We start from the raw sequence: 23,335 nt of genomic DNA, 5'->3' as shown, positions 1-23,335 counted from the left end.
AAAAATCAAAATTCTCCTAAAATTATAATATTTTAAAGTAAAATAATTATTAAAAAATTGCAAAATAGGAATATTAATTTAAATTTAATAACAACTTAAATATAATTCTTTTGCAATGGTAGTTTTATTATTTACATATGAGATATATCATATATTTATTTAGCTTATCTAACATGTATAATTGAGTTATTTATTTGATCATGATTCATATAAAAAACTTAATTTGTTTATTTTCTCATGATTTGTATTTAAAATTTAAAGTTATTTGATTACTTATTTATATTTTTATTTATAAAATTCAAAGTATTACAATATAATTTTTTAAAAATAACAATTGTTTTACAAGGGTAATTTTATCATTTAAATATGTTATGTATCTTATCATATTGGTATGAACAAGTATGTATTAAAAATATGATATAATAGTTATCATGTTTGTTTTCCTATGTGCACCAAACACATGATAGCATAACCGAGGATAACTGTTATCCTGCTGATATTATATCCTATTACTATCCTGTTGTATATCCTATCCTGTCACTATCCTATCCTGCGCACCAAACAGGTCCACTCTTCAAACGTAACACAGTGTTGATGTTGACGTGACTTTCCTACTGTGAAGTCCCGCAGTTACACAATTGATAGCACGTGCTCATATTAAATGACATGTTTGGTCATTTCACACGGTTTAAAAAAGTGTAATAATTAAAAAGAGAGAATGTGATTTTTGCTTAATTGATCTTAAAAAGTACTATTGAATTGAAAGAATGAAAGTTGAGTAGATCAAGTATTTTTTGACAAATTTTTATACCATTTAGGTCATCTATTTTGAGATGATGGGAGTAATTCATATTTTGGACATTCATTGTAAGCAATAAGGTAATCAATAAGTATAACTGTTGGAATTAACCCAGCATCACCCTTAGGATTCGATGGACTTAACATCCCAACCTATGGTGCTTAGACGCAACCCCTTAAAAAACTCTATACTATAAGTATATTAAGTTGCGTCTTCACTAACAACGATTGTTTTTGGTGCGGTGGTAAGTGTTTGGTTCTACAATAACATGCCTAGCAAATACATATTTTGGACATTGGATTCACACAAATCATCACTTCATGTCACCAAATAAATATACTGTAAGTGATAAGGTAGGCTTTCTATCGCCCCTTACATGCATAACTAATCTAGATTCTGTGATGACTATACTTTATGTCATATGTTTGCGTGTGAAAAAAATATCTAGGCGTGAGAAAAAACATCGAAGAGGCGACAAGTAAGTATTATCAACGAGTCTTATAATTCCCAACAAAGTAAAATCATTGTTAAAGAGGGAAAAAGAAAATCTACACCAAAGAAAAGAGACATTAACTACAACTTCATTTCCATATGTTCACCATAGAATCAATGCCAGATGTAGTTGATGCAATGAATTCATTTTGCATACAAGCTGCTAGTCCAGTAGTTGGTAAACCAGGGACATGTTTTATAAGTAATCCTCCAACATCAATAACTAACAATTCCATGCCCTGCAATAAAATTGCACACAGTTACATGACAATCAAATATAAATGAGATATAGAGAAAAGACAACAGCACCACAATAAAAAGGGAAGTAAAGGGAATAATTTACTTGTGAACTACCAATAACTAAGACATTATGGTATCGAGGATGGTGTAATGAGACAAAATAAAGGGAAGGGTCTAGAAACTGCCGAGTCAGCAAATGAGGAGTGGAGGGTCCCACAAGAGGCAAAGGAAGGTCATTTTGTTAAGCTTGATGCGAATTATCAGGGAAGGCGCGAGAGTAGTAGGAATTACAAAGTCAATATCACACTAAGGGATTTTATCACACATGGGTAGTATATATAGTGAACTAAGAGTTATTTCTTATTTTTTATGTGATTGGTGAAGTTGTTATTCTTCTCTCCCAAACTCTCTTTTCACATCTCAAATTCCTTTTGTATTGCAACTATTTGATCTAAGTTCACTAAGAATGATTCCTATCTTAACTTTATTTTCTATTCAATTTTAGTATCATTTCAGATGGAATATGATGGACTTAAACTTCTTCCCTTTTAATGAATAATTTGTTGGATAGTGATATACGCATTGTCCGTACATCATAAGCGACCAGACGCGTACTTACATCCCAACATATCGAACAAATATCTTTGACGTGTCCCTAATAAAGAAAGTGATTCAGACAGACTCATGTTATAGTTATAGTAAAACTTACTATATCATGATGATACACAACTCACATTTTATATATGATATGTTGAGAACATTTTTATTAGCAACTGCCAAAATCGACCCGGATCCAGGCTGATATCTCACTTTGCTTCCGCCTTCCTGAAATTTATTTTTATATAAGTCATTGTATTCATGTGACCCCTTAGGCTGTGAATACTAAAAGATGAGTACTGTAAGACTCACCTTAAACTCTTTAATCATGATACGTCGATTGAGATCCCATACTTTAATTACATCATCCTTATCGGACGAGCAAAGAATTGTTGAAATTCATAGAATTCATTGTGTAATTCATATTTCCAAATTGTTACTTGTTGTGTAAGTAACCAAAGTTTGTTGTAACTACTTGCTTAGGTGGCAAGCAATTAGTTAGTTTGTTAGTTAGTTGAGCTAACAAACTTAGTAGTTAGTTAGAAGTGTTCTTAGAGTTAGTTTTGAGTTTGTTAGGATCGGTTACAAGTTAGTTAGGACCTAAGTGAGTTACCAAAGTGTGTGGTAACTAGTATAAATGCAATGTGTGCATTATTAGTGATTGTAACCATTCTTTGTGCCCCTATGTGGAAGAATAAAAACTTTTTTTTTCTCTATACTTCATCATCTTCTTCAACACACTATTATTCTTTCTTCATTCTTTTCATTCAATTGATCAAGCCTGCAAGCTAAGCAATTCTGCAACTGTGCTCATAGGCAAGCCCTGAGCCATAGCAGCTGGTGTGTGTGTGTGTGTGTGCAATCTTGCAGTTCTAGTGTGTGTGTGTATCTTCTGCTGCGCCAACAAGAATTCCTTTTGATGGGTGGAAGTCCAATGATCTTACTCTCTCATTATGTCCAACAAATTCGAACACTGATCTCTCATGCTATACAAATGCATTATGAAACATCAAAACATAATGAATTAATCCTCAAGTTACCAAGGAAGGACTAATTCCAAAGAGGGAGTACAAGGGGATATGAAATGAAAGACTCACTCTTTCTGCATTCCATAATTTTACTGTGTTAGCATAAGAAGATGTTGCAAATATAGTTGACCCTGGTTGAAATCTAACTTCGAAGATGGACAATGAATGTGATTCGGATGTAGTTAAAGAACGATTTGTTTCCACATTGCAAATGAAAAGCTATATAAACAAACATATAAAGATAAATACAATGCGCAGACATGTAAAGGAAGTGGCCGTAAGCAAATTGAATTGGAAAATTTATCGCGATTATTCACCTGCCCCCCACCAAGCCCACCACTTGCTACAATCTTTCCATCTGATGAAAAATCGCAGGAAGAAAGAGTCCTCCATAGACATCTTCTTGGAAAACCTTGTGTTATAAATTAATATCGCAGAAATTAAAACCTTGTCATCTCAATTACATAATTGAAGTTACCAGTCCTAATATGTAATTCTCAAGATACACTACATGCCACAAAGATTATGCAAAAGAATATATAAGTTGGTTATGTTATCAACTATCACACTAAACCAAATAGGTCCCTTAGATTATGATTATTTCAAAAAGTTCTCTCATTCACTCTATTATACTGTCAATTTGTTGATATATTTAACCACTTAGTATCAATTAAGTTCCTATAATTTAACAACTTAATATCAATTTAGTCGTTAGTATATATTGAGAAGGACATATAGTGACAGAGTGAAAAAAACATTAGGTTCAGATTCCTTTTCTTGATCATTAATTTTGTTGTGCTCACTGCTTAGCCCTTTTATTCTAACATTAGTCTTGTGTACCAATTATTTCAAGAGTTTTTATCAATTTAGGCTAAGTATAATTAATTTTGCCTCCAGAATTGATTCTAACTTGAATTAGGATTTGTTGCTTTTAGGTCTAAATGTAATTTTTACACTGAAGTTTATTGTTCAACTTGTTTTTGCATAAATATATCACATAATCCTTCTGCTTTGTGCCAGGTCAATCCATTCTATGATTGCTATTGAGATTGTGCATTTCATGAAATCCAAAACTCGAGGAAAAATGGGTGACGTAGCTCTCAAGTTGGATATTAGGCTTTCGATCGGATTGACTGGGACTATCTCAGAGAGGTAATGAATAAGATGGGGTTCTTATCACAATGGGTGAAGTGGATTATGATGTTTGTGGACACTGTGGTGTGGACTACTCAGTAGTTATATAGTTAATGATGAGACGGTAGGTCCAATCATTCTGGGGAGAGGCTTGAGACAAGGAGATCCGCTGTCACCGTATCTGTCCATTATTTGTGCAGAAGGCCTTTCAGTGCTGATCCAACAGGAAGAAGCAGGCGGAGACATCCATGGAACCAAAATATGCAGAAACTGGTAAAGCTATCATATCTCATTTATAGTTTGCAAATGATTGTTTCCTCTTTTTCAGGGCAACAGAAAACAAGGCGCATGTCATGAAGAACATCTTCGGGTCAAGCTATAAGTGTAAATATGCAGAAACGCTACTATCATATAATTAGTAGGTGGTGCATTGGTTCAGGTGCTATCCGATGGCATGAATATTTCGGTCCCTGATACAAGTGTAATTCAGCCTCACATTACTAATGTTGCTGCACTTATTGATCAAAACACTATGAGTTGGAACCATGGTTTAATCAATAATTTATTTGATCACATTACAGCTGAAGCAATAAATAAAACACCTCTGTTTGATCAAGTTATCGAAGATAGATTGATTTGGAAAGGGGAGAAAAATGGTCAATATTCGGGCAAGAGTGCTTACCAGTTATGTGTAGATGAATTAATTGATACTAAAATCATCTTAGATTTTTAGGTTTTTGGGCTGGTATGTGGCGTTTAAAAGTCCCCCCAAAGGTTAAAAATCTTATTTGGCGAAGTTGTCGGGGTTGCTTTCCGACACGGGCACGGCTTGGTGATAAAGGGATTAATTGTCCGCTTAATTGTGTTGAGTGTAATGATAATTTCGAAGATATTACTCATGTATTTCTCCTTTGTCCCTTTGCTGTGAGTATATGGCGTGATAGTGGTCTTTGGAATCATGTAGAGACTGCTGTAAACAGCAGCAACACTGTAGCAGAAACAATCTTCATGTTACTGCAGAATTTAGAGGAACAAAATTCTGCTCGGTTGTCTGTTATTATGTGGAGCATTTGGAATTGGAAACATCTTAACATGAAATTATGGAACAAAGTAACTTAAACAAAGGAGCAGTTATTGAACAGAGCTGATCACCTTCTCGAGGACTGGCACGCTGCAAAGAATACGCAATGCAGAAGAGGTCGAAACTGCTGCTGTCATGACAGAATCGCAAGTGCAGCCGCATAGACAGGCGCAGGCCGATATGCGTTGGCAGAAACCTGAAACGGGTAAGTACTAATGTAACATTGATGCTTCATTTTCGGCTCACCAGAACCGTGTTGGTTTTGGTATGTGTATCCGTGACAATGAAGGTTGTTTCGTGCTTGCCAAAAAATGAGGAGTTCACCTATGTGCGGTGTAGATTTAGGAGAAACGTTGGGACTTTACCATGCTCTCAATTGGGTTCAAGAGTTACAACTAGAACGAGTGGACTTTGTGCTTGACTCGAAAAGCTTTGTTGATTAACAGTCTATGTGAGTAATTTTTCATATTGTGACTTTAAGGCTAAGAGTGCAAACAAAATGTATATAATAAATGACCAATTTAAAAAGAAAAAAATAGTATAACGGATCGATCTAAAAATGTTAAGGCATCCATAAGCCACATCAAATAGAGGAGACTAAAATATGTCCAAGAATTGAAAGAAAGAAAAAACCTAATGAAGTCTAGTAGCTGACCATTTACTCTAATTATATCAACAGATCATGAAAAACAAGATAAAAGCCATTCACACTTTCTGTTTTGTCTCAATAGGATATTTAACTAGAGCTTCATTTCCATATGTTGACCACAGAATCATTGCTAGTTGTAGTTGATGCAATTAATCCATTTTGCATACAATCTGCTAGTCCAGTAGTTGGTAAATCAGAGATACGTTTATTAAGTACTTGCCCAACTTCAAAAATCAACAATTCCATGCACTGCAATAAATTGCACACAGATTATTTACTTACTATTTGTGCAATAAATAACTTACTTACAAGGAGATATAGAGAATAATTTACCTGTAAACTACCAATAACTAAGACGTTACGGTATCGAGGATGGAATATGATGCACTTAAACTTCTTCCCTGTTGCTGAATACTGATATAAGCATTCTCCGTCCATCATAAGCGACCAAATACATACTTCATCTTCGCTGGCAGAGGCAATCCATTGTCCACGGCTATCCCAACATATGGAACAAATATCATTGACATGTCCCTAATAATAAAAGAGATTTCAGACTTATGTTGTAGTAACTAGTAATACTATATCATGAAGAATTTATATATGATATGTGAAGCTCACCTGAAGAATTTTCAGAAGATTAAAAGTCTTAACACTAATTATGTTGATAACATTTTTATTAGCAACTGCCAAAAGCTTCCCATGTCCAGGCTGAAATCTCACTTGGCTTCCACCTGCATGAAATTCATTTTTATATAAGTCATTGTATTCATGTGAACCCTTAGACTGTGTCTGCATTGTCACAATATCAATATAAGACTGTGTCTGCATTGTCACAATATCAAGATTCGCAGCAGTATATATATATATCAGGGGGATATTCATATTTTCCGGTAATTTGAGCTTCATTTCGGAAACACTCAGCAGTGTTTGAAAATCCAGTCTTCTTGAGGCAATCATACAGAAAGAATCGAAAACTACACAGAAGATATGATAAATACAGATAAGAGAAACAGAATGAAAGAAAGGTTGAGTGATGATGAAAGAACAATAATCATTGCACTCAAAGATCTTCACTGGGAGGTATCGGGTTCATGGTGTATAAAGATTGAGTGATGATGAAAAGGTTGAGAGATCAAGAAATTGGTTATATATATATATTCTTGTAATTAAGAGAATATTTAATCAGAAGAAGCAAAAATGACAGTGAGTGAACTAAGTTGAAACCAATAATAGTGAGAGCAATGCTTAGGCCTCAGTCAACTTTTTGAGTTTTAAACCGATGTCTCAGATTCAACGCGCTGATCTTCATTACAGTGAGAATAAACCTTCATCATAAATAGTTCATAGTTCATGAACTACTAAAAATCAATCAAATTAGTCCCCCAACAACTTTCAAAACCAGAGAGAGGGTGAAAGTTTAAGGACTAAATGGATGAATTGAGAATAATTTATGTTGATAGCACGTTTTGCTGGAATATACTGACTTCGTCTCATGTTAGATGACATGTTTGGTCATTTCACACAGTTTAAAAAAGTGTAATAATTAAAGAGAGAGAGTGTGATTTTTACTAAATTGATGTTACTATTGTATTGAAAGAATGAAAGTTGAGTAGATCAAGTATTTTGTGACAAATTTTCATTCCATTTAGGTCATCTATTTTGAGATGGTGGGAGTAATTCATATGACAAATCCATATTTTGGACATTTATTGTAAGCAACAAGGTAGGCTTTCTCCCACCCCTTGCATGCATAGTATAACTGTTGGAATTAATCCAGCATCACCCTTAGGATTCGATGGACTTAACATCCCAACCTATGGTGCTTAGACGCAGCCCCTTAAAGAACTCTATACTATAAGTATATTAAGTTGCGTCTTCACTAACAACAATTGTTTTTGGTGCAGTGGTAAGTGCTTGGTTCTACAATAACATGCCTAGCAAATACATATTTTGGACATTGGATTCACATAAATCATCACTTCATGTCACCAAAGAAATATACTGTAATCAATAAGGTAGGCTTTCTCTCGCCCCATGATGACTATACTTCAAAATCTTACCTAATTTTGTTTTGACACGGTCATATGTTTGCGTGTGAAAAAAAATCTATGCGTGAGAAAAAACATCGAAGAGGCGACAAAGTAAAATCAATGAGTCTTATAATTCCCAACAAAGTAAAATCATTGTAAAAGAGAGAAAAAGAAAATCTATACTACTTGCATCCAAATAGGTACAGAAATTGAAAAAACAAATTAAGCATAGTGTTCTATGTTCACCATGACCTCTAATTTGTCTGTATATCAGCAGGTCGTGAAAAAAAGAGATAAGGTAAAAGCTATTCGCTCTTTCCGTAGGATCCAAGCCCATCTCTCGCATTTGATGTTCGATAGACTAAACTGATTTCAGCAAGATCATCTAACAAATCCTAAAACTGAAGCAAGGTAGGAATTTTACCAAAGAAAAGAGACATTAACTACAACTTCATTTCCATATGTTGACCACAGAATCATTGCTAGTTGTGCTTGTAGTTGATGCAATGTATTCATTTTGCGCACAAGCTGCTAGTCCGATAGTTGGTAAATTATAGACTTGTTTCATACGTAATCCCACATCAATATCTAACAGTAACAAGTCCATGCCCTGCAATAAAATATGAATGAGATATAGAGAAAAGACAACAACGCCACTATAAAAATGGAAGTAAAGGGAATAATTTACCTTTGAACTACCAATAACTAAGACGTTATGGTATCGAGGATGGAATATGATGGACTTCAACTTCTTCCCATCTGATAACCACACATATGGTTCGTCCATCACAAGCGACCAGACGCGTACTTCATCTTCACTGGCAGAGGCAATCCAATTTCCAGTGACATCCCAACATATGGAACAGATATTTTCGACATGTCCCTAATAAAGAAAGTTATAGTAATAATATTAATACTATATCATGATGATACACAACTGACATTTTTATCAATTTATATATCATATGTGAAGCTAACCTGAAAACGTTTCACAACAGTAGAATTCTCGAAATCAAGTATGTTGAGAACATTTTTATTAGCAACTGCCAAAAGTGTCCCAGATCCAGGCTGAAATCTCACTATGCTTCCGTTTTCCTGAAATTCATTTTTATATAAGTCATTGTATTCATTTTGTGACCTGTGTGAATACTAAAAGATGAGTACTGTAAGACTCACCTTAAACTCTTTAACCATGATACTTTCAATGAGATCCCATACTTTAATTTCATCGTGGCTATCAGACGAGCAAAGAATTCCTTTTGATGGGTGGAAGTCCAATGATCTTACTGTCCCTTTATGTTCAACAAAATCTAACACTGATCTCCCAAGCTATACAAATGCATTATGAAACATCAAAACATTATGACTTAATCCTCAAGTTACAAATGAAGGACTAATGCCAAAGATGGAGTTGAAAAGAAAGAGACTCACTCTTTCTCTTTCTGCATCCCATAATCTTACTGTATGACGAGAAGATGTTGCAAATATAGTTGACCCTGGTTGAAATCTAACTTCGGAGATGGAAGATGAATGTGATTCGGATGTAGTTACAGAATCTTTGGAATCCAAGTAGCAAAGGAAAGGCTGTATAAAGAAAACATATAAGCATAAATACAATGCGCAGACATGTAGAGGAAGTGGCCGTAAGCAAATTGAATTGGAAAAATTTATCGCGATTATTCACCTTCCCCCCACCAAGCCCACCACTTGCTACAATCTTTCCATCTGATGAAAAATCGCAGGAATGAAGAGTGTTCCATGGACCATCTCTTGGAAAACCTTGTGTTAGAAATTAAAAATTAACATTTAATCAATTAAATTGCCTACTTTGTCATCTCAATTACATAATTGAAGTTACCAGTCCTAATACGTAATTCTCAAGATACTAACAAGGATTTTTATGGTAAAGATACACTACATGAAGCCAGGATGTAGAGAATAGAAATTTACTTGAAAGAAGTTGAATAGTATATCCTTCTTGGAGTATTTGAGGGGTAGAGTCCATTATAGCACCAATATCTGGGGCCTGAAAATTGAGTAAATGTATGATTGAGTTACAGTATGAAACCAAGAATCATTAATTACCATTGAACAGTTATTTTAGCCATCATATTGTATAACCTGACTCTCACTGATCAAGGTTCCTGGTATGTATTGCCTAGAGTTATACTTGTAACAGAACGTAGTCCAAATGCCGTACAAGAATCCATGTGGATGTTCATGTTGATTAAACTCTGAAAACACGGTTACATAAAAACGAAAGATAACCAGTCACAGAAATTAATTAAAAGAAAAGGAAAGAAGAAAGAAAGAAACAAAATATAATAAAAAGATAAAGAAAAGAATATGTATGATCCCATTCAAAGCTTAATTATCCATATTATAAGGCACGAATGTGATTGCAGCAATATCAGCTGCTTTTATATATACATACCATCGGGAATTTGTCCAGCAAGTTGAGTTTCATTTAGGAATGCCTCAGCAGTTCTTGGCAATCCTTTCTTGTTCAGAAAATCATACAGTAAATTTTCAAAACTACAAAGAACAGAAAATAAATATGGATAAGAGAGAGTTTAACAAACAAAATAAAAGAAAGAATAGCAAGCATTGTACTCACAGTTCTTCAGGTGAATGTATTAGGTTCATGATGTATGAAGAAGGAAACTGCGTACAGATGAAGATTGATTGATGGTGTAAGGAATGAGAGGTCAAGAAGACTCAAGAAATTGGATCAGTTCCTCGGTGAAATGAAGAGAATATTGAATCAGAAGAAAAGAAAGATATATATAACAGTGAGTGAACTAAGTTGGTTATGCTGTCATGCAAAAGAATATATAACTCTTGCATATAACTGTTAAGAATAATGATAGTTAGTTAGTTGGTTGATGTTAGTTAATTAGTTAGAAAGTAGTTATAGTTGGTTATTCATTATTTGGAGCAATTAGACCCTAAAAATAGGATTACTTTGTACACTTTTCATCTATCTTTTTTCAATAATTCAATATGAATACTATGAAGTTTTCCTTCATATCAAGCTCTCAAGCTTACTTCTCTTATGAATACGATCTTCATCTCTTCGATCCCGTAATTTCTAACAATAACTTTGCTTTTGTTATCAACTATCACACTAAATCAAATAGGTCCCTTAGATTAAGTTCCTATATTTCAACAACTAGCATACATTGAGATTCAGATTCATTTTCTTGATCATTTTTGTTGTGCTTACTGCTTAGACCTTTTATTGTAACATTAGTCTTGTCTACCAATTTTTGTAAGAGAGTCTTTTCAATTTAGCCTATATTTGGTTCCATGTTTGTAACATGCATAATTGATTCTAGAGGTATATGTTTGGTTACTCTCAAGTATAATTAATTTTGCCTTCAGAATTGATTTAACTTGAATTAGGATTTGTAGCTTTTAGGTCTAAATATGATTTTTTTACACTAAAATTTATTGTTCTAAACATAAACCACTTTACATTCAACTCACTTTTAACTAAAAGGCTTTAATGTAGTTTTGGTCCCCCTATTTTGAAAATCTTGAACTTTTGATCCCCCTATTTTAAAAGCCATTTTTTTATCCCCATATTTTAGTTTTTTTATGAGTTTTAGTCCCCAAACTCATTTTGGTCAATTTTTTGATGACGTGTCAAGCTAATTAGTGACGTGGCAGTGCCCATGTTGAACAAACATATTCCATGTCATTATTTTTTTCTTTAATCAAATATTAAAACAATAAAATAATTAAATAAATAATTAACAATAATTAGAAATTAGTAAAATGAAGATAACGAAAAAGAAAAACGTAGAAGTAAAAAAAAATCAGAAACTTATTCCCAAATCATGGAACCAACCCTAAAGCAAGAGTTTGAATAATTTGTTACCACCTAACTTAATCCATTACAAGATATCTTAGAACTTAATTAAACCGCCTATTTCAACTTGATTGTTGCCACCAACAAGAAAATTCTCAAAAACCATGACAACTTCATCGAAGAAGATGGAGACCGAGAGAGAGGAAGAGCAATATGAAGGACACGATTGAGAGGAAGAGAAACTTTATGCGTTGCTGCGTTTTTCATATTTGGGTGCTTAGGGTTCATGATTTTTATTGGAATTAAACTGATTTTCTAATTATTGTTAATTATTTTATTGTTTTAATATTTTTAAAATATAATATTTGATTTAAATTTTAAAAAATAATGACGTGGAATATGTTTGTCCAACATGGACACTGCCATGTCATTAATTAGCTTGACACATCATCAAAAATTGATCAAAATGAGTTGGGGGACTAAAACTCATAAAAAACTAAAATAGGGGGATCAAAAAGCTGGCTTTTAAAATAGGGGATCAAAAGTTCATGATTTTCAAAATAGGGGGATCAAAAACATATTTAACTCTAACTAAAATCAATTTTATAAAACCAATTCATTCAAAAGCATTTTTTTTCCACCATTAAACCAAGCATGCATTTAGCCTTTTAAATTATGCTTTTGTTGTCTTTTATAGTATATTTTCTGATTGTGGGAATCACAATTTTTGTTTCACAACAAAAGACAAACACATTCAGGTTTCCATTCATCATACCTAGCACTATATATGGAATTACTCATTATGTTGATTGTGTTCATTTGAAACATTGCTCGAAAGATATTTTTGTGCATGCAATTTTCCCTTTTATATATTATCTTAAACCATTCAAGACTCCAATCCAAGCTAGTCAAACCTTTATCTGTTTTTATTACATTGATTATATTGATGGCACACATTGCTTCGATATAAATCGGCAATCCCAGATTATACAGGCATATTGAGAGTAAAATCATTTAAGGAGAGCAAAATTGAGAGTAAAATCATAACAAGCTGCCACTTGCAGCAGCACAATTTAAACAAGGCATCCAGAAGCTACCTCAAAGAGAGGAGAGCAAAATATCTACAAAAATTGAAAAAAGAACAAATTAATGATAGTTTTCTATGTAGATCATATACTCTAATTTGGTCATATGTCAGAATATCATGAAAAAACAAGTTCACATGAGTCATTCCCTCTTTCTGTTTGTCTCAACAAGATCCTCACGTTACAAGCCCGTCTCTTGCATTCGATAGTTGTACATATAGAAACTAACCTAGTTTCGGCAAGACAAGTTGTATGTATACCAAATAACAGAGACATCAACTTGAACTTCATTTCCATATGTTCACCACAGGGAGAAAATCATTGCTAGTTGATGCAAATATTTCATTTTGTGTACAAGCTGCTAGTCCAGTAATTGATATACTAGAGGAATGAATACAGTGAATTTGCCCATTGCACTCAAGAATCAACAATTCCATGCACTGCAATAAACATAGAAGTTTAACTAAAGATATGTATTCAAGATAGTTTACACATGAATGAATGGAAAAAATACATAAACATAGAAGTTCAACTAAATGGTTCAACTATGATTGAGGCTAAATATAACCTCTGTAACAGTTACATAACAGGAGATATAAAATAGACACTACGATCATAATGGAAGCAGAGGGAAGAGCGTACCTGAAAACCACCAACAACTAAGACGTTACGGTATCGAGGATGAAATATAACGGACTGAAATATCTTCCCTTCTGATGGATAGTGATATAAGCACTGTCCGCCCATAGAAAGTGACCAGACACGCAAACCATCTTCACTGACAGAGGCGATTGTTTGCCCAGTGACATCCCAACACAAGGAACAAATATATTTGACGTGCCCCTAACAGGGAATGAGATTCAGACTCATATTGTAGTAATACTATATCATGATACACAGCAACTTACATTTATTTATATATGAAATTTGAAGCTCACCCGGAGACAATTCTGAATAGTAAATGTCTGAAAATCAAGTATGTTGATAACATTTTGATTGGCAACTGCCAAAAGCATCCCCGATCCAGGCTGAAATCTCACTATGCTGACACCTGCCTGAAATTCATTTTTATATAAGTCATTGTAATTTGTATTCATGTCACCTGTGAAAAGTTATTCAGTTTTGAATAATAAAAGATGAGTGTAAGACTCACCATAATGTGGTCCGTCCTAACACGCTGAACAAGATTCCACACTTCAACTACATCAGTACCGGACGAGCAAAGAATTCTTTGTGTTGGGTGGAAGTCCAATGATCTTACTATCCCTTTATGACTAAATTCGTACACCGGTTTTGCAGGCTATATCATGAAACAGCAAGACATAATGAATTTATCCTCAAGTTGCAAAGGAAGGACTAATGCCGAAGAGTGAGTAGAAGGGGATATGAAGAAAAAGAGACTCACAGTTGTAGCATTCCATAATTTTACTGTTTTATCCGTAGAAGATGTTGCAAATATAGTTGATCCTGGTTGAAATCTAACTTCTAAGATGGCAGATAAATGTGAGTCTGATGAATAAACAGAATTACGAGCCTCTGGATAGCAAATGAAAGGCTGTATAAACCACAATATAAGGATAAATATATTGCGCAGTCACGTAGACAAAGTGACAGTAAACAAATCGAATTGGAAAATTTATTGCATTGATTATTCACCTTTTTCCCAAACCCGCCACTTGCTACATTTTTACCATCTGACGAAAAATCGCAGGACAAAAGTGTATCTTTCTCCTGGCTTGGAAAACCTAGGGATAGAAATTAAAACAAACATTAAATCAATTAATTTCCTAAGTTGTCGTATCAATTTAAACATAACCGAAGTTACCTGGCGTAATATGTAATTCACAAGAATTCACTAGATACGAACAAATATATGTAGTATAGGCACTATGAAGCCAAGATGTAGAGAATAGAAATTTACCTGCGAGGTGTCGAAGATAATACCCTTCGCGAATTATTTGAGGGGCAGTGTCCATTATAGCACCAATGTCTCGGGCCTGACAATTGAGTAACGTATGACTGGGTTGCACTATGAAACCAAGAACCATTAACTAACATTGAACATTTAACCATCATATATAACCTGATTTTGTTTGGAGCATCTTGTTATCTCTTGCATAGAGATATACTTATAGTACATGTTATAGAATGACATCCATAAGTCGTACAAGAATCCATCCGTATATTGATTGAATTCTGAAAACACGGAAACGAAAAGAGAATATGTAGAAGAACCAAATACTAGTATGTATCATTAGTTATCACCATCACCCCCTTCACAGTATAATCAATCACACAAGCTTAATTATTCATCACTACTGCAATTGCAGCAACATCAGTTGCATTTCTCCAGATTTATCAGAATATCAAGATTCAAAGTGGAACCAAAACCGAAAACACAATTTAGAACCACAGTGTAAGTATATAATGCAAGGGGTATCAACAAAGAAAGATCAAAAGGCGCAAATGCAGACATACCGGGAGGAGTTTGTCCAGTAATTTGAGCTTCATTTTGCAAACTCTCAGCAGTGTTTGCCAATCCACTCTTCTTGAGGTAATCATACAGCAAGTTTCGAAAACTACAAGCATTATAAGAAACAAAATAAAAGAATGCATTGCAAGAAACATGAAAGAACAAGCAGCCCATTGTACTCACAGATTTTCACTGGGGTCCATGATAATGGAAACTGAACTTAGATGAACAAGATTAATGGAAGATGAAGGTAGAGAAGAAAATGACAGTGAAGTGAAGAGTGAACTAAGCTTGAAATAATAGTGAGCGTATTAGTGTCATGCAAAAGTATAACTCCCTTAATATGTTTGTTATTTAATGGTTCTTGGTTTTTCTTTATTTTAGTTTGCTTTTATTTAATAGTGAGAAGAAAATGTTGTTTAAGAGACCTATGGATTTACTGACCCGGGTAGGAAAAATATCAAAAAAAAATTCTGGCTTAGCCCTTTGATGAAATTAATGTAATTTCTTCTTTTATTGTTTTATATGGATTTAAGTTTAACTTATTTTTTTATATCATGCTGCCACATAATAAAACTGATATGGATTGTACCAAAAAAAAAAAAAACTGATATGGATTTCCTGAAGCTTGAAATCCCACAATAACATTTCTCATCACATCCCACAATAGCTTGTAGGCTTTGAACATGAGTCACCATAAAACTTACCGTAAGCAATAAGATAGATTATGTGATGGCTATACTTATTAACATATAAGGGTTTTAAATCAAATGAAATAACACAGTCATCATTATAAAATATGAAAACAGAATATATATATTCCACTTGCAACAGCACAAGGCATTTAGAAGCAATGTCAAATAGAGGAGAGTAAAATATGTACAAAAATTGAAATGGAACAAATTAAGCCTAGTGTTCTATGTTGACCATGTACTCTTCTAATTTGGTCATATATCAGCAGAACATGAAAAAACAAGATAATAGTTATTCGCTCTTTTTGTTTGCCTCTAGAGGATCCTTAACTTCCAAGCCCATTTCTCGCATTTGATGTTCGATAGAGACTAGACCAGTTTCTGCAAGAAACCTGTAGAAAAATAAAATTATTGAATACTGCATAGGAAGATCACCAGAACACATTCTAACCAACAAATTATTCATAATTAGAGGTTACAAGAAACCCAATTGTATTTCATGAGTTTACTTTGACATATGAATATGATGCAACAATAGAATGTTGTATTTTGAGTCATTATTATATTCAAAAGTTATTAAAAATTGTTTCTGCACTACACCACAATTTACACAAAAACAAGCATTTCCATTTTTCTTTTGGTTTGCTCTCTGCAATTTTCCACCCGAAGGAAACCCAAAAGGTCTATGAATCATTTCATCAAATAACAAAAAGCATATCCAATAGTAATATACCAACTAATTGTATGTGCACGCTTGTTTCCTTCCTATTCTAACGCACTGGGGGGACAAATCACTTCCCCGTGAATAACGATATTATCAATCCATCACAAAGCATTTGACATATCATTGCAGACGGTAACAAACACATGCAGACACTTACAACTTCACTAATGCTTCAGGGTTCAAGCATAAAACTCACCCATTACAATGACATTACTTCCAAGCTAGAATATTTAGGAACTTATACGAGCAAAATGTTTGCACAAAATGAAAATAAATGATACATCACATACTTAATGCCAACAAAATGTAAGGAAAAAAACAGCATTTGGATTGCAGAGAGAATGGAACAGAGAGGCTCTATATGTTGCTTTCGTTTGTTCTAGCTCTTTTAGTGAAACCGAGATGTATTACCTTTTTAACTTCATGTTCTTAGAATGTGCTATTTATAGTGAGACCAAGTGGTGAACGGAATATTAGTTAAATATAGGGGACCTAGGAAAAGTTAAACCATTTGAAAGGATGGATTTAAAGTTAAAAGATTTGTCATTTAAGACGATTCATGTTAGTTAAATATAGGTTGCCCACCTACATAATGGGAAAATTACTTCGCTGATTGTTTGTTGTTGTTCTGTTTAGTTTTGTTCAATTTTCAAAACACTGCAAATATATAATAGAACTCACATCCAGCTCTATACCAATCTAATAAGGGTATGTTTGGAGTCACTTACTTGAGTCCATCTACGGACATAAGCACTTATAAGACTAACTAGGATAACTTATGGAAACAACTTACAATATGTCCTTAAATTGTTTTCAGCTATTTCCATAAACTCCCCAAGATAGCTTATAAACAGTTTATACATAAACACTTATATGTTATAAAAACCTACTTTAGACTAGTTTCCTTTGGACCCGGATTTCCAAATGTCAGTCAAGAAAAGCATGCAGTCACGCAGTCAAGAGAAAAGATCTCGGCCATTGGATAGAGATCATACAGGTCATCTATTCGATCTTCATCCAACGACCGAGATTCGCAAGTGAGTGACAACATATAATCCAATCGAATTCCTTACATTTTGGCTATTTAAAGAGAGAGCTGATCATCAATTAATCAGCAGCATATCCAGAAGAAAAAGAAAGAAAAAAAAAAGTAGCATACAAAAATAAAAACAAAAGTGACTAATTGGTACATGATCAATTTAGTCTTCACAAGGACCCCTAAGTTATCCACGAATGTGATTCTGTTAGCCACATGGACAATTTAAACGGAATTTTTACTAAAACGACTAACTTATTGTAACCTTATAACATAAGGGATCAACTGAAACTTTTTAAGCTTGAAGACCAAATTGAAACCTAAAATAAACGTAAGGGACCAAACATGCAATTTAACCAAATAAAAACAAAAGTGACTAATTGGTACATGTTCAATTTAGACTTCACAGGAACACACATTGCATACGAAACATGAATGATAATCAAAGCAATTACAATTACAGGAGGGATAAATTTGTGAAAGGGTAAGAATGAAATTACCAGCTGAGAAGCAAGAAGAGGGTAACACAAATTAGAACAAGGAACACAACGTGAAACACCAACCATGAATCACTAGAAGAAAATGCTAAACCCAACATAACAGCAAGACATAGACCCAACATTAAAAACGCAGACTTTAATGTATTCCATGTAGCTCCCTGAAACAAGAAAAGTAAAAAAATGAAATTTTATGAAATTGGGAACAAAAAAAGTGAAATTGAGAAAAGGGTAAGTGAGAATAGAGACATTAACACCGGGAGCTAGAGCTCCTAGGAGAACTGCTGTTGCTGAAGATACATCACCAGTACTTGATTTTGATGATTCTGAATGGTGATCATTGTTCATCGTGCAAATTGCAGTTAGTTAGGGTTTTATTTTGGACTTCAAAAGCAGAGAGATTGGGATGGAAGTGATTAAGCGCATAAACATCTGGATCAGTGGATCATGAAGCTCATAGAGTAATAAACAAATATTTGAATTTAATATTTAAAGGAGAATGTTAACATGTGCATATATGGCACATGTTAAGGTAGTAAAAATAGAAATTATGCCTTAGAATTTGTGCATTTTAACTTTTCAAGCATTAAATGTCTTGTATCATTAAATGTTAAATTTCTATATTAAGATATGTTATCATGTGCCCTATATACACATGTTAACAAGACCCATATTTAAAATCTAATTTTTAGTCAAAACTAATATTTTTTTTGACAACACTAATATTTAAAGGAGAATGTTAACTTGTGCCCTTAAGGCACATGTTAAGGAAGCAAAAATAGAAATTATTAAATGCTAATTTGTGCATTTTAACTTTTGAAGCATTAAATTTCTTGTATCATTAAATGTTGAATTTCTATTTTGGTATATCTTAACATGTGCCCTTAGGGCACATGTTAACAAGACCCATATTTAAAATAACATTTTATGCCAACATTTTATATGATTCAAACCCCGATATTTATCCTTCAAAAAAAATCCCAATATTTCATTTATTTACTTTTAAAAAAGTAAAATTTAACCACTAAACTACTTTAAAAAAAATAATAAAATTCAATTTGACATTATTATTACATCATGGATGATTGCTCTTGGTCCATTTGCTCATAATAGAGAAAAAAAATTACAAAGATCTTCATGTAAAATTTACACTATTAGAATACCTTTCTTAGTAAAAATTAAATCGAAAGATATCTTCCGATGGATAGGAGATATAGGAAGGATTCTGATCAATTTAAGAGAGTGAAGACCAACCATCTACATCGTGTAGGGATGTCAACGAGACAAAAATTGAGCGGAGCCTATTTTACCATACAATTTTTCATCATTTAAAATGATCTCCACCACCGTACTCATTCCCCACTTTGGAGGGTATTCTTCTTTCATCTCAATCCTTGCGGATCTTTGTTGTTCCCACGGGAATCCATCAACATTTAAAAACAAGTATCAAATTTATATTATTTTCAATCAAACTAGTCATAAATAAAAGTTTAATCATAAAACAAATAAAAAATTAAGATAGACACTGAGAAAATATAAATAAATATAACATAAAAAGTACTTAGTTATACGCATACAAAAGTTATTTTGGTAAACTATTTGGGGAAGTAGTCTCCACGGGACGGGGACAAAATCTCATCATCGTCCACAAACCTCCTTTGGGAGGACTTTTTCCTCCATCCTCATCCCCGCTGAAAAAAAAATTTCGTCTTCGAGTCCCCAACAAGACAATATGTTAAGAAGTTTCTCATCATATGTGAGTTGACCTGAACATGAGTTTATAAGTAAGAGGCAATCTCCACCTTACAAGTTGGTTTACAAGCCGATTTTGTAGGGTTAAGTTAGGTCTAACTCTCAATTTTAAGATAGTATCAAAGCCTCATTCACGATCCTTTAGGCATTCTGCTATTAGGTTTCTGAACGGGTCATCCACCATTTATATTTGTGTAACAAGCCCAACAATGTTGAGTGCGAGGGTGTGCGTTAAGAAGTCTCACATTAGTTGCGAGATGGCTCGAATGTGTTTATAGTCAGGGTAATCCTTACTTTACAAGCCGATTTTGTAAGGTTGAGTTAGACCCAACTCTCAATTCTAATATAGTATCAAAGTCTCTCCAAGATCCGTTAGGTCATCCGCTATTGTGTCACCCGCCATTTATATCAACGCATCAAGCCTAATAGTATTGGACATGAGGGGGTATGCTAAGAAATCTCACATTAGATGTAAGTTAGCATGAATATGAGTTTATACATAAGATGCAATTCTCACTTTACAAGACTGTTTTGTAAGGTTTGGTTAAACTCAACTCTCTATTATAATACATTCTTCAAGGAAATTCCCATTTACATATCAAATTTACATGGTCTAAGAAGAGAAAACGCCCATCACGGTCTACTAGTTTTAGCACCCCTCTTTTCCATGCCATATTTGTTTGTCTAAAATTATAACAAGTATTGGATAATTGCTCCTTTTTCTCCCCTGTATTGCTCTAAATACCTCCATTCTCACCAAAATATATCATTTAGTAGTGTAATTTCTACCGAACAATATATCTTCTATAGTAGTGTAAAATTTTACCAGAGTATATCTTCCGGTGAAATATTTTTCACGCGTAAACAATGCAGATTGCATTGCAGGGAGAGAAGATCAATCACCATACTACTATTGCACAAATTGGACTAGACTTTGGGAGACTTGAATCAAAGGACAAGAGGTTCCATATATAAGGAATATAGATATCTTAATTTTGGTCTTAGTTAGTTCACATAGGGAGATAGTGTTGGATTTTTTATAATTCAAAGTTTAGTTGAGAGACAAATAAAAACTGGTCAAAAATTAACTAGGTCACGCATAACCTTAGTTGAGAGAAAAATTACCAAATTGAATTTGATCTTATTTTAAATCATTGTTGATGTTGGGGAGTGGATTGTCTCCAGTGTATTATTTACTGGATTTTCTCCAGTTTCAATTAAGGCCATTCAATTTTCCTCTCTCTTCTTTTTATATTTTTTAATTATTTTATTGAAGGGTCAGGATCTTACTGGAGAGACACTCACGAGAGACAATCCACTCCCTTGATGTTGAGCCTTTCTCAGTTAATATCCAAACTTTGGTGTAAATTTTATTCAAAGGCAAGTTAACTATGTCAGTCATAACCTTGCAATGCAAGGGTGTCACAATTTTATGCTAGTCCCTATGTTTTTTATTCTACCACCATGTATTACCAAATACCAATCTTATATTGAATTGAGTTAATTTTGACCGTCAAAAGAATAAATAAGCAAGTGATGATTGACGATGTAATCACCAATGATTTTGCTTTGAAATTTTTAATCTCACTTAAATTTACAAGGAAAAAAAAACAATTTTACATTATCATTTAATAACAACCGTATATTTCGTCATATCACCTCACTACGTTTTATTTAATGATATATGATATGGAAAATTAGTTAATTATCCATTTGAAATTTCAGTTTACTAAATCGAATAAACTTCCTTTGATTGAATTGTATATGTACGGATTTGAAGGTCTTTTTTGAGACTACATTGATTATTGGAGGAGCATGAGACTTTAGGATTCCAAGAGCAAATTTAGTTATACATTGTATATATGTATATACATTGCAAATTTAGTTATGTATTACTGGCATTACCATTACCATCGGTTAGAGAAACAAATGGATTTCAATTTATAGATAAATTTTGACTTCATGACCTTTACATAGAAAAGAACCGTAACCTATCTCTATTTAGCAACAACAATGGATTAACAACATTCACCAAACTAGAAGAGAAAACTTAGGAGCATTAAATGGGGAAATGCCCAAAATCACGTTAAATCACATATAACACAACAACAAAAAAAACTCAATTTCTTACTTCTATACTATTTTATCTTCCTATTTCCTACCTCTATCAAAAAGGGTTGGGACAAAGACAATTAACATAAAAAGAATTTTTCTTTTCCCCTTCTCTCAAACAAACAAAAAAAAAAAGTTACATCTAAAATGATAAACTTCAAGTCATGGCTTATTTTCTTCTTAGTTACCATCGCCATCGCCATGGTGGCTGCCCAATCTTCTAAAATTCAAGACATTAATACCATTCCAACTACCGTGGGTGATTTAATCGGAGATGACAATGAGATGTTGATGGATTCTGACATTAGTCGTCGAACTTTAGCCGGGCGACAAAGATACATTAGCTATGGTGCTCTTAAAGCTGATCAAGCCCCTTGTGGTCGTCGTGGACAATCTTACTATGATTGTCAGAAAAGAAGTCAGGCAAATCCTTATCGTCGTGGTTGCACTAAAGTCACACATTGTGCTAGAGATACTAGTTAAATGACATAAACAATTTAAGAAACTTTTTCTTTTTCTGTTTTGTTTTTGTTTTTCATTGATTTCTTCCAAACAGAAGTAATCTTGAGGAACATATTTATTATAATATAATAATAAAGTATATAATAATATTGTGGATACTTTTTTGTCCTTCAAGGATGAGTTGATTCTTGAAGAATGACATATTTTTTGCCACACTTTCTTAGGTATACGTTGAACAACTTACAATTTTCATTTTCATTGTAATTTTCTTTTATTCACTATTTGCTGAGGTGTTGCATAATAACTTGTGCTAATGTGAGATTTTAATGTATTGAGAGAACAAAATGGGTTTGCTCTTGTTTATGTGATGCAATGTAATTCTCGGTATATAATTATTTCATTTCTTTTTGTTATATATACATTGAAGAAGAAGGATAGAAAATATACCAAATTTTATTTTTCGATTCCTCTATTCTTTTTCTGTTTATTTGTTCCATGTTGTAGTTGTACGCTCTCCAAATTGTTTAATAGCAAATTATGTTATATATACAAAAATTCACACACAATACAACACATAAAAGGAAAGAAAAAAAAAAACAAGGAATCGAAGAATAACCGGAAGAAAACCACACTAG

The 23,335-nt window shown here is 33.3% G+C and overlaps 5 protein-coding genes across 5 annotated transcripts; 1 reads left to right on the top strand and 4 right to left on the bottom strand.

Annotated features, from left to right (window-relative positions):
- Positions 1–1,380: 1,380 nt before the first annotated feature.
- On the bottom strand, positions 1,381–6,851 carry LOC123914685 (transcriptional corepressor LEUNIG-like). Its single transcript, XM_045965870.1, has 6 exons — positions 6,642–6,851; positions 6,354–6,554; positions 6,138–6,269; positions 3,226–3,375; positions 3,073–3,114; positions 1,381–1,530 (listed from the first exon to the last, which is right to left on the bottom strand). The coding sequence occupies exons 1-6, from the start codon at positions 6,849–6,851 to the stop codon at positions 1,381–1,383; spliced, it is 885 nt and encodes a 294-aa protein (XP_045821826.1).
- A 1,343-nt stretch (positions 6,852–8,194) lies between these two features.
- On the bottom strand, positions 8,195–10,699 carry LOC123914684 (transcriptional corepressor LEUNIG-like). The gene is made up of 10 exons (XM_045965869.1): positions 10,671–10,699; positions 10,488–10,588; positions 10,175–10,287; positions 10,004–10,079; positions 9,738–9,832; positions 9,485–9,637; positions 9,230–9,382; positions 9,032–9,148; positions 8,742–8,936; positions 8,195–8,663 (listed from the first exon to the last, which is right to left on the bottom strand). Exons 1-10 carry the CDS (start codon positions 10,697–10,699, stop codon positions 8,505–8,507), a joined length of 1,191 nt encoding a protein of 396 aa, XP_045821825.1. The 3' UTR covers positions 8,195–8,504.
- A 2,246-nt stretch (positions 10,700–12,945) lies between these two features.
- On the bottom strand, positions 12,946–15,145 carry LOC123919071 (transcriptional corepressor LEUNIG-like). The gene is made up of 8 exons (XM_045971292.1): positions 15,036–15,145; positions 14,874–14,949; positions 14,609–14,697; positions 14,358–14,507; positions 14,106–14,252; positions 13,891–14,007; positions 13,595–13,795; positions 12,946–13,392 (listed from the first exon to the last, which is right to left on the bottom strand). The coding sequence occupies exons 1-8, from the start codon at positions 15,105–15,107 to the stop codon at positions 13,240–13,242; spliced, it is 1,005 nt and encodes a 334-aa protein (XP_045827248.1). The 5' UTR covers positions 15,108–15,145; the 3' UTR covers positions 12,946–13,239.
- A 1,046-nt stretch (positions 15,146–16,191) lies between these two features.
- On the bottom strand, positions 16,192–18,843 carry LOC123919069. Its single transcript, XM_045971291.1, has 3 exons — positions 18,624–18,843; positions 18,378–18,535; positions 16,192–16,509 (listed from the first exon to the last, which is right to left on the bottom strand). Exons 1-3 carry the CDS (start codon positions 18,720–18,722, stop codon positions 16,410–16,412), a joined length of 357 nt encoding a protein of 118 aa, XP_045827247.1. The 5' UTR covers positions 18,723–18,843; the 3' UTR covers positions 16,192–16,409.
- A 3,468-nt stretch (positions 18,844–22,311) lies between these two features.
- On the top strand, positions 22,312–22,721 carry LOC123918070 (protein RALF-like 19). Its single transcript, XM_045970010.1, has one exon. The coding sequence runs from the start codon at positions 22,386–22,388 to the stop codon at positions 22,719–22,721; it is 336 nt and encodes a 111-aa protein (XP_045825966.1). The 5' UTR covers positions 22,312–22,385.
- The last annotated feature ends 614 nt before the right edge of the window (positions 22,722–23,335 follow it).

Source organism: Trifolium pratense, linkage group LG3 (assembly GCF_020283565.1).
Source record: "Trifolium pratense cultivar HEN17-A07 linkage group LG3, ARS_RC_1.1, whole genome shotgun sequence".
In the NCBI taxonomy this organism is placed as follows: Eukaryota; Viridiplantae; Streptophyta; class Magnoliopsida; order Fabales; family Fabaceae; genus Trifolium; species Trifolium pratense.
Note: the sequence above shows the minus strand (reverse complement) of the source record. Positions and strands in the feature narration are given on the sequence as shown.

Bases quoted from the DNA above. Each gene is read 5' to 3' on its own strand.
- LOC123914684 (XM_045965869.1), bottom strand. From the start codon at position 10,699: ATGAACCTAATACATTCACCTGAAGAACT. The intron at 10,080-10,174 runs GTTATACAATAT...CTCAATTTTCAG, and splicing joins CCTTGATCAGTGAGAGTCAG to GCCCCAGATATTGGTGCTAT. The intron at 9,833-10,003 runs GTAAATTTCTAT...TTCTAACACAAG, and splicing joins TACTATTCAACTTCTTTCAA to GTTTTCCAAGAGATGGTCCA.
- LOC123914685 (XM_045965870.1), bottom strand. From the start codon at position 6,851: ATGCAGACACAGTCTTATATTGATATTGTGACAATGCAGACACAGTCT. The intron at 6,555-6,641 runs GTGAGCTTCACA...TTTTATTATTAG, and splicing joins ATCTTCTGAAAATTCTTCAG to GGACATGTCAATGATATTTG. The intron at 3,376-6,137 runs GTCAACATATGG...TTGTTTATATAG, and splicing joins CAACTAGCAATGATTCTGTG to CTTTTCATTTGCAATGTGGA.
- LOC123918070 (XM_045970010.1), top strand. From the start codon at position 22,386: ATGATAAACTTCAAGTCATGGCTTATTTTCTTCTTAGTTACCATCGCC.
- LOC123919071 (XM_045971292.1), bottom strand. From the start codon at position 15,107: ATGTCATTCTATAACATGTACTATAAGTATATCTCTATGCAAGAGATA. The intron at 14,253-14,357 runs GTGAGTCTCTTT...TTCATGATATAG, and splicing joins AATTATGGAATGCTACAACT to CCTGCAAAACCGGTGTACGA. The intron at 14,008-14,105 runs GTGAGTCTTACA...AATGAATTTCAG, and splicing joins TTAGGACGGACCACATTATG to GCAGGTGTCAGCATAGTGAG.
- LOC123919069 (XM_045971291.1), bottom strand. From the start codon at position 18,722: ATGAACAATGATCACCATTCAGAATCATCAAAATCAAGTACTGGTGAT. The intron at 18,536-18,623 runs GTCTCTATTCTC...TTCTTGTTTCAG, and splicing joins CTCTAGCTCCCGGTGTTAAT to GGAGCTACATGGAATACATT. The intron at 16,510-18,377 runs GTAATTTCATTC...ATTTTTCTACAG, and splicing joins CTCTTCTTGCTTCTCAGCTG to GTTTCTTGCAGAAACTGGTC.